Source organism: Argiope bruennichi, chromosome 7 (assembly GCF_947563725.1).
Source record: "Argiope bruennichi chromosome 7, qqArgBrue1.1, whole genome shotgun sequence".
Taxonomy (NCBI): Eukaryota; Metazoa; Arthropoda; class Arachnida; order Araneae; family Araneidae; genus Argiope; species Argiope bruennichi.
Window position 1 is genome coordinate 117916696 of NC_079157.1, and position 14332 is coordinate 117931027.

The 14332-nt window shown below is 34.0% G+C and overlaps 2 protein-coding genes across 2 annotated transcripts in view; both read left to right on the forward strand.

Annotated features, from left to right (window-relative positions):
- LOC129976736 (forkhead box protein K1-like) overlaps nt 1–14332 on the forward strand; it is a 69715-nt gene that overhangs the window by 11788 nt on the left and 43595 nt on the right. The gene's annotated exons all lie outside the window — the stretch shown is intronic.
- Nucleotides 9598–10991, forward strand: LOC129976737 (uncharacterized). Its single transcript, XM_056090456.1, has one exon. The coding sequence runs from the start codon at nt 9633–9635 to the stop codon at nt 10845–10847; it is 1215 nt and encodes a 404-aa protein (XP_055946431.1). The 5' UTR covers nt 9598–9632; the 3' UTR covers nt 10848–10991.

The window sequence follows — 14332 nt, forward strand, 5'->3', positions numbered from 1 at the left end:
ATTATTGTTTTGAAATATAATCTTTAAATAAGTATGTGACATTAAGACTGGAAACTCCATTATTTGGTTTTTGTTTCTTAGTATACTGAAATATAAAATTATTTGAATTTTTCATTAGTAATCCAGAAAAAAGAAGGGGAAAAAAATTCAGATTATTTTATGGTATGTGTTTATGGGTACATTTTTATTTTTCTTCTAGTTTTAATTAGCAATTTATGACTTCAGAGCTATAATATCATTTCAGATCATAGGAATTTATTATCTTCACTAAAATAATATATGATGAAACAATGCAATTATGATATCATGTAATTGTAAAATATTACCATTTTTTTTATTTTTTTTTGCGGTTAAATTGTAAACAATTTTTATTTTTAAAACTACTTAATGTTCTCTCTCTTTTCCAAATGCAAGTGATACTGATTTTGTTTATGTATTTTTTTGTAACTGTCATATTCAAGTCATCCCTTAAAAGTAAATTTTTCCTAATATTGTATTGCAGAAATCTAAATGATTAAAAATTAATTCCTTAAATAATATTAATTCTTTCGATTTTTTTTTTTTAACTTTATTTTCAAAGTCTAGCATTTGTTTTATCTTAAAATATTGGATTTTTATAGACATGATACTGAATATATATCTTTATATTCTTTTAAGATATCAAAAGTTTAAAATAAAGGAAATTTATATTTAATGAATTTTATTTTAAAGAAACCTTGAACATTGCACCTGCTGCCTCTTCTCTTCACGATTACAAACTCCTTTTTAAAAATTACATTATTTAGAAATAATAATTGTAGAAATTCGGTTTTTAATTTTAAATGCTTATGGTTATATTATATAGCAGTCTTTGTGCCCACATGTACGTTCGCACGTGCTTGTTCCAAGATTTCCTCTATCAACTTCTATTCATTGACACTTCACTGAAATAAATAACAGATAATTTTCCCTCTTTGTTTATATTTAATCTAATTTTTTTTTCATCTATTGAATAATCCTTACGAATTTTGCTTAGTTTGTGTTTGCTTAGACAAGCTTGGTTTATTAATATTGTAATGTTTCATTTCCAGATTACTTGCTTAGACAAGCTTGGTTTATTAATATTGTAATGTTTCATTTCCAGATTACTTGCTTGGACAAGCTTGGTTTATTAATATTGTAATGTTTCGTTTCCAGATTACTTCTGTCAAAGTCAAAACTCAAAAAAACTTTCAGATATTTACTCTATCTTTCGCATTCGTTCATTGAATATGTTTTTATTTGTATGATGAATACTAAATGAAATTACTTGTGAAAATAATAAAGCATGTATATTTGTAACTTCTGCGTCACGTTTTAACAACTGATAATTGAAGTTATCCCCTCCCCTAAAAATGCATGATATACAAAACTTTCCCTTGTATCTAAAAGCAATGTAAAATATAAAGGAGCAGGTAGAGATGCGTTTTCAAAATTTTATACACAGCTTTTTTTTTTTTTTTTTTTCATTTTAAAAATAGTGAAATTAGTCATATTTTCATTAAATTATTTGGCTGTTGTTTTGTTTTCAAATGAAGATATTTTCATGATTCGTCGTGTCACCAAAAAAATGCATTCAGTCAGAGGAAAGAAGATATAAAAGAAATCAATGCTTCAAAATAAGTTTAATTAATCGCAAAAATAAGCTTATCCGTCTCCAGATAAACAATCTTTATGATTTTCCAACGGAAATTGATTGTCATATCTTCCAAAACAATTGTAAAAATAGTCTTTATATTATCGTGAGATTTTTAAAAAAAACACCTTTTTAACTCTTTAAAAAGCCATTTTTTTCTAGTCATGGTAATATTAAAATATTTTTAGGATTGAAATTGGTATAAGAAAAGTGATTCATTTACCTAATTAGCTAAATTTAATTTGGTTAATTAATTAATTTGGCTAATTAATAATTAAGTAACAAATAGAAACACAGCATTTTGTGCGAGATAAGGAACTGAAGCATCTAAGTTAAAGTCTTATTGAAAAATGCGTCAGAACTTATCCCAATCTATATAACTTCATTCCAAGATTGATAAATTTGGTAGGAAGCATATTTTCCATGGCCCTTGAAAGGGTTAATCATGTCAGTTTATTTCCGTACAATTTTTTCTTTTAATTTTAATAATATTTTTAATTTACTTTGAAACACTAACTGAAATAATGTTAATGAATGCTATGTTGGAATTCAAACTCATCCGTCTAACCATTCGAACGTATATATTAGAAATCATTAATTCCGTAGTAGGATTTTTGTTTCCGCTTTTATTAATATTTTCACCTTTTAATTTGCAGCCGACTGATTCAATTGAATTCATATTTTGCAGTCATACCAAATAACAAGAATATATGTTTCTTTTTTATAATGTATTACATATTAATCAATTAATAACCTAAAAAGTCAATCTGGACGATCGCATAATCGCCAAAGGTGGTTAGTATATATATGTAATGATATTTTAAATAGATAATTTAAACTTAATTAATTTCCTAATTTTTATTTTAATTCAGTCCATATTACCTTCACTCTAAAATGTTCTCTTACTTCCTGATCCAATTCCACTTTTTTTTTATTTAATTCAACACGAGTTAAATTGTTGAAGTGGACAAGTTCCCACACTCCGAGTGAAGAGATAAAAAACTGTCAGCCAAGTGAATTCTTTTTAAGCAATTCCCATAATTCCCTTACCTAAATCGACACGTGTAAAGAAATCCCTATCAAAATCTCACAGTATATAATCACGGGGATAAATATTTCATTAGCTTTTCCTCATTTCGCTCTTGTGTTGTTCTGTGTCTCGTCGCTGTTGCTTGTACATCAATTATGCCACTCGGGATGGAATAAAAGCGAACGTAATAATTCAAAGTGTCTGTCTTCGGCCTCTGTTAAAAATTATGTTTACCTATATATGTGTGTGTAACGGTCAATCTGAATAATCGGTTATTATTAATACTAGCCGGTCATTATTGATAACCGCTTCTTTTGGTCAAAGTGAGGAATATCCCAAATTATTCACTTTAACACCGGTAATTATTGGCAATTTTCAATGAAGTTTGTTCACTGTGATTAAACGGTTTATATAGGATTTGGGACATGGGTGTGCCTTTTTGTATATGTTTTTTAAACTTGCTATGAAGTTTTTCTATGATATTTTTTTCTAACTTTTTTTCTTTATTTTATAATTAATTAGTCTCGTCTTTTTTGGGGGTGGGGATGGGGGATAAGTCATTGAACAATCCCAATATCTATCTGTTGAAAAGGTAATAAAAGATATTTTGAAGCATTTAAAAAACAGAACAAAAACGGATGGATTTAATGGTGGATATAGATGATAATTTTTGGGAGGTATTGATATTGATATTGTCTAGCTATTGACAACACATAAAAAAAACGCGAAAAAACTGACATTGACCAAACTTTATTAGTTAATATTAATAATAACGGTTAATGTGATAAATGCTCATAAGTTATTCACTTTAACCGGCTTATTTGGTTATTATTAATAATGATCGGTTAGTATTAATAATTACCGATTGTTCACATTGACCATAATATATATAATATTACTCGGGTACTATTTACATTTGTTCAGATTTTTTATATGCGCTCCAATTTGAAAAGACGAAACACCTTTCCTCCAGTCGCCATTTCTCAATAAATCAGTGTACCACCAACAATATTTTTTTTTTTTTTTTTTTCCCGAACATTCCTTCCCGGCGGACAAGAGGAGGACGTGCGCATGAAGTCCTCTACCTACACATTCACTCACTCACACAGCGTTCATTCATGGGCATGTGATCAAGTGACCCTGCTCTCGATCTACTCGCCTGCGATTTAAACGAACCTCGTTTATCTTGCCGCTTCGGCCAGCGTGTTTACTTTTGGATGGGCCTCTTGTAATCCAGTTATGGTAATTGCACGTTCCATGTGCTTGTCTGCTGTTCAGTCGTCAGCGCTGCACTTCCTCGGTCGAGAGAACCGAAGTTTGTTTGGCGTTGTAGATTTTTTGGATCCTCGTAAAGCACTCGTGTTAGCTCAGTTTTGGCTTATTTTTTTATTAGAAAATGTTTAATCTCATAGATTTTCTTGTGTTTACTATTTGGTAAAAAATTAGGAAGATCTGGTAAACATTGTAGTTATCAGAAATTCGGCCTCGAGATTGTAACGAAACTCCATCTTTTTAAGTTTCCCTAAATGAAAGGCCCCGGTGGCTTGGTGGTAAGGTTTCGGCTTTGGAACCGGAGGGTTTCAGGTTCGAGACCCAATTCCACCGAAGAACCGTCTTGTAAGCGACTCTGGTGCACGTTAAATCCGTCGGGACCAAACTTCCCCATCTGGTGTAGTTGCGGAAGTTTGAAGAGAGGATGCCAGCTGAGATGTCGTTTTCGTCAGCTGACCGCGGTTCAAAATGCCGAGGTCCGTCCCAAAATAGCCCAAGTGTTGCTTTAAAATGGGACGTTAATATAACTAAACTAAATTCCTAAATGGATCAAAAACTACTTTTGGAATTGTGCCTGTCTTTGAACACGACAGCTGAAAATCGTAAATCGCTTGACGAATGAAATTCAGTATAAGATATTACATCCAAATGATATGAAATCTGGGCAAGATTAACTTAAATTTTAGGCAAAATGTGACGACGGGTCTGTTTATCCATTTGTGCCCAAGCGAATTCACTTAAAAAAAAACCCTAGGCATTGAAACTGGCATATGTTTCTATTAAATATGTTTCTTTTATATAAAATTATAAATCTGTATGAAATTTTGGGATAACACGGCTTTCTTACGGGGTGTACTGACTATCAGTATATCTTTGTTATGTAAATGCAGTCGTTTGAAAATGCAACCAGCCAATAATGGTGAACTTTTGTAGATAATCTTTACACCAAATATGTAGGTCTCTACGTAATTTTCGACTAAATCGATCTTCCATGTCCGTCCTATCAATTGTCCACGTATATATTAACACAATGCCGTCCGGCAATATCACGTTGGTGTCCTGCGAAAATTATCGTATCTAATTATAAATAAAATGATCTGAACCAGTAATAAAAGAATCCCGATTAGACAGATGTGCAGAAGGCAAAGTGTAACACAATAACTCAGAAACATTGGTCGACGAAAAGACTATGTACATTTTTGATTCTCTTCTCTAAATGATGAAGCTATGCACTCCCTACCCCTATATTTTATAAGTGTGCGAGGAGATTGAGGTGGAGAATATTATATCTGCTTTATCTGTAAGTAAATAATCCATATTTAAAGGCATGTACTAGATTTGTTTTCGAAAATGCATTTTTGATTAATGGTATTCAATTTTTACCTTACTTTGACGAACAATGGCATGTATGTATTATTAATTCCTTTGAATATTGTTCATTTCCGTCGTGTTCAGCCATTAGTACCAATAGCATTGCTCTATGGAAGTAGTGTCTGCAAAATTACCATTATGTGACGTCAAGAATGAAAATGCATGCTGGTGCGATACGCAAGGTACACTGCATAGATTATTTTTGTTTGGTATTTTGGAATCCATTGCGTGTCTTGCAGGAAGGAGGTAGAGGGGCGTGGTATCTCAGTTGCATTGTAAAGGACATACGTAGTTACAATTATTATGTGTTTGTCACATAACTCTCTCTCTCTTATGTGTTCAACTCTCTCTCTCCGAAAGGAAATGGCGTGGATGGTTCAAATTTAAAAACGGGATCGATGCATAAAGGAAAAATGATGCGAGGCATTCCATATTAACCCACAAGGTTTCACTTTTTGACCTTATATATCGTATTTTTTTTGGGGGGGGGGGCGAGGATTGACATAGCTGCTGACAAATCGAAACCTTAAAACCTGATTACTTAAGTTATATTGATGTTCTGTTTTAAAGCAAAGCTAGGGTTATTTTGAGATGGACTTCATAATTTTAAATTGCAATCAGATGACGAGGACGACACCTGATCTAGCACCCCATCTCAACTGCCGCTTCTCATCAGCGGGAAAACATTTGGCCCTGACGGATTTAACATGCTTAGATGGCAGAATTGGGTCTCGAACTTGCAACCCTTCGGTCCCAAAGCCGAGGTCTTAACCACCATGACCCTATATTCTCTAGAGTGCGATTTGATCATAAGTAACTTCGCAATCTACAATGACCCATTGTCTGCCCGATTTAGCTTATAGGAAATGCAATAAAATGTAAGAGATTCGAACCCTTAAACCGAAACACCGTATCATATTTTAAGTTTAATTATCCTATCTTATCTTTGTCTCATTGGGTGCATTAAACATTGCATTCTGTGCTTAATATGGCGGAAGGGTTGGCCTGATAACAAAAAGGCCAAATAGGCCGGAGTTCTCTGAATTAATTTCTTTGCCCATCAATATCAGAATACAAAGCCAAAAAGATTTATACCAAAAATCTCTGTAATACGTATTTTCTCACTTCTTATTGAGTACTTGCTCTCTGTTTATCTCAATGTAAACACAGCCGCGGCCCGGTGAATCATAGAAACAGTTACCGGTAACGTGTCGGGGCAGCGGTGGACTGGTGGTAGGGTCTCGGCTTTCGGAACCGGCGGGTTTCAGGTTCCACCGAATTCACTTATGCTCTCGAAGAAGTGTCGTGTAATCGGATCTGGTGCTCGTTAAATCCGTCGGGGCCAAAGGTCCTCCCGCTGGTGTGGTGAGGAAGGGTTCCAGCTCAGGTGCGTCCTCGTCATCTGATCGCGGTTCAAAATGACGAAGTCTGTCCCAAAATAGCCCTAGTGTTGCTTTAAAATGGGACGTTTATATAACTAAAACTAAACTAACTAAGCTTAAATGCAGGAAACATAAACAAAATGTTAACGTAAATCGTGGGCCTAATTCTTAAGAAAATTGGCTCAAACTGATTTTATTTTCCACTGATAAATGGTTACACAGATATGAAAAGGGAACCCTAAGATAAGAGTCAAAACTTACAATTTTTAGGTTTTGAAAATGTCCTTAATAGATGACTTAATAGACGCCTTGCCTTCCTCATTTCATTACGATGAACGAAAACTCGGCCGGATAGTCGCGAACCGGATATACGAGGGTATACTGTGCTTCTTCTTTTATTGATCCTTATTTTAAACAGTTTTTCCCCCTTTTCTAGTGCAGTGTTAGCCTATGTGAGGTAGATGGCGCTAACATCGGTGACTATAAATAGCGTCTATGAAAGGAAAAGCTCAGTGTATCTGTGATTTCATGAGTGTGAATAATCGATTAACGTGCAAATTGTCTTTAAAAATGCATACGGACGCAAGCAGTCCCCAATACGGACACATTAAAGGAAAGAATAATAGATGCGATATTATCGGTAACAAGAGACAGGCTGGCGAATACTTGGCTCGAAATTAAATATTCTCAGAGTTTCGAAAGGTGTACGCGTTGAAGTGCATTAATGGTGTGTGTGTGTGAGGGGGGTTGTTTGAAATAAGGATAAAAAAAATATGTCTATATATGTAATAGTTTTTTTTAAAATAAATTTACTTTTAAAATCAAGTTTTTAAGTTTTTTTTTTAAAGTCAGTGCAATTCTTTGTGAGCATTCTGTACATTCGATGAAAAACTAGAGCCGATGCGACAAAAATGTAGCCACTTATGAAATCAGCAGCCTCAAGACGTCCTAAAACCGTTAGAACTTCCATGGCAACTATTTTTACCACTGTTTATTTACAACTTTGCTATTCGTTGTTATATAAAAGGTGGGGCGAAAAAAAAGATTGTTTAAAAGTTGTGTTCAAAACTAAATTTGATTTTTTTTTTTTTTTTTTTTTTTTTTTTAGGAAAGAATAATTGCATGGAAACAATTTATATGACTAGAATTCTAATTGTTTAAATTTTAAAGTGATGCATGAATAGTCAATTTGCATTCATAAGCTCCGAAGTTATTGAGGAAAAACGTCAATATTTAGATAATTAAAGATCTTTCCTTTGTTAACCTTGAAATTGAGTGTAGGCAATACTGCCTGTAATAATATCTTTTAAGCAGTACTAAACATGATTCTGAAATATAGTAATTGATGATTTTGGATGGAAATGCTACTATCAATGTCAAGTGTAACAAGTTTAGTTACTTAACGACCTTTTTAAAGCAACTCTAGGGCTATTTTAGGACGGACATCGTCATTTTGAACCTCGGTCAGATGACGAGAACAACGCCTGAGCTGGCACCCCCCCCCCCTCCTCCAATCTTCCACACCACACCAGTTGGAGGACGTTTGGCCTCGACGGATTATCGAGCACTAAACCCGCTTACACGACGATTCTTTGTTGGAATGGGTCTCGAACCTGAAATCCTCCGGTTCCGAAGCCTTACTACCAGGCAACCTCGGTCCTCCTCAAGTCTAACAAAACTTCATATTTAAGAGGAAAGTTGTTTCATTTAATAGAAGTCTTCCAGCAACTTGAAAAGTACATAAACAGACATTACGTCCTTCAGTCGATCATAGATTTCAATAGACTGTTGTCATTAAATTTGTTACTAATGTTTTTCTACAACTAAAAATTAATAAATATCCCTACAAATATAATTTTTTATTATTTTGGTGCGCAAAATTTAATCATTGTTTTAAGTTCTTTCATGATAGCCTTGCATCTACCGACATTCTGTTTCGTTCGCATTAATTCTGATTTCAATGCTTTGCATGGTCTTGTGCTTACATTTTGTTTCAACAATACAAAGATTGAAGCCTATTTGCCCGGTGTAAACTGCGAGTTTTCCCTTCGAGTTTTTTCCCCTCTTTCGCAAATTTCAGAATTTGAGAAACCCTTTCGAACCCATGATTACCAGTGCTCCCAAGTTGTATCTTACATGTTTATGCATGAATTTTTATCTCAATTATTTATTTTCTTATGAGATCCACTTAATGTTTTAGAAAACTACACACCAAAGTAATGTATTCATAAGTAAATTAAAAATATTTGATTAATTTCATTTTTACTAGTACTATAAATTATTCAGTTTGAAACTAATGCATCTAAAATGCATTGCATATAATCTTTTCAGTCAATCAGTAATTCTTAAAAATAAAACAATGCGTCTTTTTAGTATTCATATCACCTGTTAATCATCCAGTATTCAAGTTTACAAAACTCTAAGCAAAGGGCTGAAAGAAGTACGAATCTTTGAATGCCTTTTTGCGTTTTTATTGCCAAATGGCGTTCTTCTGAATTTATAGGTTTTTCATAATTTTTTGAAGTACTGTTCATTTCAGTATCTTGAGACGATCACTTTTCGACGATTCTATTTCATTGAGGGGTGAGATGGGGAAGGATGAGCGAATTTCCGAAATTGATCATTCTTGACCTTGATTTCCTCCTTATTTGATCGTATTTCGTTCAATTTTTTCCCCCATGTATGTAATTATTGTGTCGTTTCTGACCGTATTATTTTATTTTCAATCCACGAGTAATCCGAGTTTACTTGAATGTTAAATGTAAACATCTGTACTATCACCCTTATTTTGGCGAATTAAATCCATCCCAACGCATGCGCAAAAGCGCGGAGGGTTTTAGAATCCCGTTGGCAAATAATAAGTAGCATTTTTGAAAAACCGTGTTTTACTGAATCGTCCCAATGTTTGGCAAAAATTTTAACAATGGCAGATGTAAAGTACGTTGCGGCTGGTTTTTTGAATGATGCTGAGAGACTTCTTCAGGATTTTATTAAACAAAACAACATGGAGTTTCCAGTTTTCGCCGAGGTATGGAAAAAGCATAATTTTTCTTTGATTTACGCTTATCGGCCGAACGGGAGGGAACTTAGAGAATTCACTCTAGAAATTTTTGAGCTTTCGGCCAGTTTCCTGAAATCCGGCTCATTATTGCATAAGGTGGGCGGAACCTTCTTATTATATGCTTTGTACCGAAATCAGATCCTGTCGCCACCTTTGAAGATTCGTATAGTACCAAGTCTGTTCAAAACTATATTAGCCCTTTTAGATTTATCAGTAGCGAAAAATAAACGATCTTTGCATTATGTCATAAGCTATTTGGTAGAGCATTCATTCGATTTTGTTGCTTCTCCGAAGCTTAAGGGTCCACATTATATAAAGAATGAAAATTGCATAGACGTCGGTAAAAATCATAATAATTTTCGAGAATCTGATGTGAAATATGAAATGACTGAAATTTCCAAAAGTGGTATGCTTCCTGAAATCGATCGTCTATTTATTGAGTACAAAAATACTGTCCTTTCACTAAACACGCCGGTTGGCTTCAATTTAACAACTGGCGATACTTCGCTGAAAGACTTCGCTCATCGCATTGATGATTTATTGACTGAAAATAAGATAGCGGATCAGGATACTAGTACCAACAATCCAAAAGATTCTGCCATAGGATCGCGCCGGGCTCTAATAAAGGCTGCTGCGTTTTCTAATCCAGTGTGCCATTATCTCAGCCATGACGAGAACAACGTTACAACCTTGAGTTTGAGCGAAGGAGTCGAATCTTCTCGTGATATACCATCCAATCCACCTGTTCCTACTACAAAAGTTCGCAAGAAACGGCGTGTTCGAAAGGGCCTAAAAAAAATCGGTCGACCCAAAAAGTTTGTATCTGATGATTCTTCGAGCGAAAAAGAGCTGCAACTAAACCCTGACGAAACCTTGCAGGAAAAAGGATTATCTGGACGCCGCCGAAGAAAACCACGTGGGCCACAATTTACGAAAATACGTCATTATTATGCTGATGATTTCGCAGAATACGATAATTTGAATGTGCCCTCAACGTCCATGGTTTCTACTAATGAAAAAAGTCCTACATATGCCCCCCTGTTTTCTAGCGAAAGTGACTGTTCTGAAGAATTCTAAAAGTTGACAGTTTCTCACTTGATTTTGGAAGTGCAGGACGCACATTTCGAACCAAGGTATTTGCTTTGTGTATTTTATGTATTTATGTGGCAGTGCCACGAAGCTGATTTATTATTATTATTGGTGTTCATTTTCTTGAGAAATGTCGACTCAAAATTTATTTACATGAAGTATTATTAACTTATTAAATATGTCAAATTTGTAATAAAGACATTATTTAATGCAGCTTCTGCTATGTTATTTGCTGTCTTACAATTAACACATTATCAATAATCTTGCATCATTGTTTTAGATGTTTTTGCGTAACATGAATTTATCTTGATCGTTTGTGGTCTACACTGATTCTTCTAAACGGTGATACATTCATTAAATATTGTAGTATCTAAGTTAAAGTAGGTATTGTCAAATTGATGTTAAAAGGACTGGAATTTTTAAGACATGCTGTTCGTAAAATTTTTCTAAATTTGTGTTTGATCTGTTACTTTCCGTTTTTAAATTACATGAAAGATTTTTTGCGGACGGTCATTGTAGTTTTGAATTCCAGTTAGATGCCGAAAGCGATATCTAAACTAATATCCATTCTCATTTCAAAATATGATTGTCTGACAAACGATGGATTTCACGCACACATTTATCTAGCGCATAGATAATATGTGATTGGATCGATAGAAATCTTGCATTCACACATTGTCTCTAATACACATTTTATGTTTAATTAGTGCTTGATGTTTAAACGGAAATGCTATGGTGTTCTTGCAAATTGGTACTTGGGATCGGTATACGAATAAAATACGTAATTGTACGCAAGCGTTGAACAACGGCCATTTTTAAGGGTGTTTGATTAACTATCTGAGAGTTTAAATGAACTATACATAGTTGAACCTGCTCCGTTGCACACATAAACAACTTATATGATGAAATAATTAATCTTGGGAAATAAAGTATCATTGATCTTTTTTTTAAGACGAAAACAACTGTATTTGAAAATTTTATTTGGGTTTGTTTCCAATTATATAATTGCACCTTAATATACATAGCAGAATGAAGAGCCCTTGTAAGATACATTACATTTTATTGTTGTAGTGTTAAGTTTTACACGAAGGTACCGTAATAATCAAGATTTTTACTGACAGACCTTGATATATAATATTACCTAGAACGAACATGTATGCCACTGTTACATGAGCTGAATGCTAGTAGATTTCTACTGCATCCCATGACTGCGGGCTTGCGATTCAGGCGTTAGTATGTTATAAATGAATAGCTTTAGAAGAAGTGCACACATAAAGGGTTTTTATTCCCTGCTCGAATTTAAAGACGGCTAAATGTTGAGAAGCGATTTGCAGCGGGAAGTGATGTCCGCGGTGGCTGGTGGTCAAGTCTCGGTTTCGGAATTGGAAGATTTCAGGTTCGAGACCCGATTCCATTGAAGAACCGTCTGGTGCACGCTTAATCCCTCGGGGCCAAACATGATCCCGCTGATGTGGTGCGGAAGTTTGTAAAAGGAACTTGGGGGTGCCAGCTGAGGTGTCGTTCGTCCTCGTCATCTGACCGCAACTCAGAATTACGAGGTCAGTCCCAAAATACCCTTAGTTTTGGCTTTAAAAGGGACATTTATATAACTAAAACTAAACTAACTAAGCTTAAATTACACTTATAAGCTTTTGGATAGTGCACACACCTCCAATTTCCTTCCGACTTGAAAATGATAGCATAATTGTCGTTAATTATTTGCTTATTAAAAATCACAGCTGGGCAAGAAGTATGTGTGCACTATCCAACTGCCGCTAGTCACATCATCAATACCTAGCAACTAATGACTTGTTCAACACAAATCGCTTTCAACTCTTTGCACTCAGATGGCTTCTCTCGGGCACCATTCTAGGGGATGCGTCATTTTTACATTACTTCTAAAATTTTGATTGTTAAAAATACATACAGTGGTAAGAAGATATCGATTCACTTTTAGGGAAGCAATTAACAAATCCTTATATTAGATGAATAATTATGCATCGAATTACTTTTCCGAGTGCTAAGGGTTAATAGCTCTATAACAAAGTCCACTCATTAGAAAGTTTAAGATAGTTTAATCTTCAATTATATAGTATGTTTTTAATTGTAAAAATAAAATGTTAGTGTTTTATTATATTCAAAGTTTTTGAACTAGAATTTCAATATTCTTTTTTTTTTTAAATATATTATCTAATATGGTAGGAAGAAACTTGACTGGAATAGAAACTTCCGAAGTAGTTCAGGTTATTGTCTTTTACACTTTGCACTGGAAAAATAATTCGATGCATAAATTATTCACCTAATACAAAGATTTGTGTATTGCTCTGAAAAACATACATAATTGTTTTAAGTCGAAATTCTGTGAAAAATGAATCTAAGTCTTTTTACCATTCTGTAAGCGTCTTTAACTATCAAAATTGAAAAATAAAGACGTCAAAATCATACACCATCTTGAATGGTGAGTGAGAGGCACCATCCGAGTGCAAAAAGTTACATGTAGTGAGAATATGTTCAGTGTATCTTTTCCATAGTTATTGTTTTAATAAAAACCAACATCTATTTGAATTCCACCTTTGTGGAGTTCAAACAGATGTTGGTTGGCGATGTGTGTGTGTGGCATAAGGCTACTTTCAAATGTGTGTATGGTGTAAGGCAACTTTCTTGTCAATGGATTTTAACATTTCTGGCCTACTGTGCAGTGTTTACGACGTTTCTGCTCTCACCTGTTGTTCGTTCCCTGTTTCTTAATCATCAGGGAGTCTACCGACTATTAATAGAATGTTCTGAAAACCATGCCGGGTGTCTGTCTGGGACGTTTTAGTTTTTTCAGGGAAGTGCAATGCATGCTTTGTGTGTTGATTTTTGTTGGACCTTGAGGATAACCTGTTTTATTCAAAATAATATCCTGACTTAGAAGTTGATGGATATGTCTGCCTACTAGGAAGTTTATGGTAGTCATGGAAACATTGAGTTCAGTTGAATAGATGTATTGTATTACATAAGAGATAATGCAAGTATTTTTTTTTTTAAAGATAAGGTTTTTTTTTTTTTTTTTTTTGTACTAAGATATATTTATAGGTGTTGAAAATTGAGAAATATGTTATTTTATGAGAATATATTATAATAATATTCCTAAACATTAAAATTCTTGATAATACCTATTAACCCACCAGTTACTTATCCTGCGATTTCCGCGGGCTGACAATCAGTTCAGTTTCTGTTGCATCCCGTGATTTTCGCAGTTTAAAGTGTTTATTTTTACTATTACAGATTTTTATTATATTATTATCGTGTAACATATAGTATCAGTTCACTTTCTTTGAAAAATATTTGAACTTATTTGCGAACATCGCATCTAAATAATGATTTTAAAAAATGACGCAGCCAGATGGTTAATGGACGATATATTGATACTTGATTGCTGAATGGAAGCTACAAAGGTGTGTGTATTTATCAAAATGATAATGTTGACC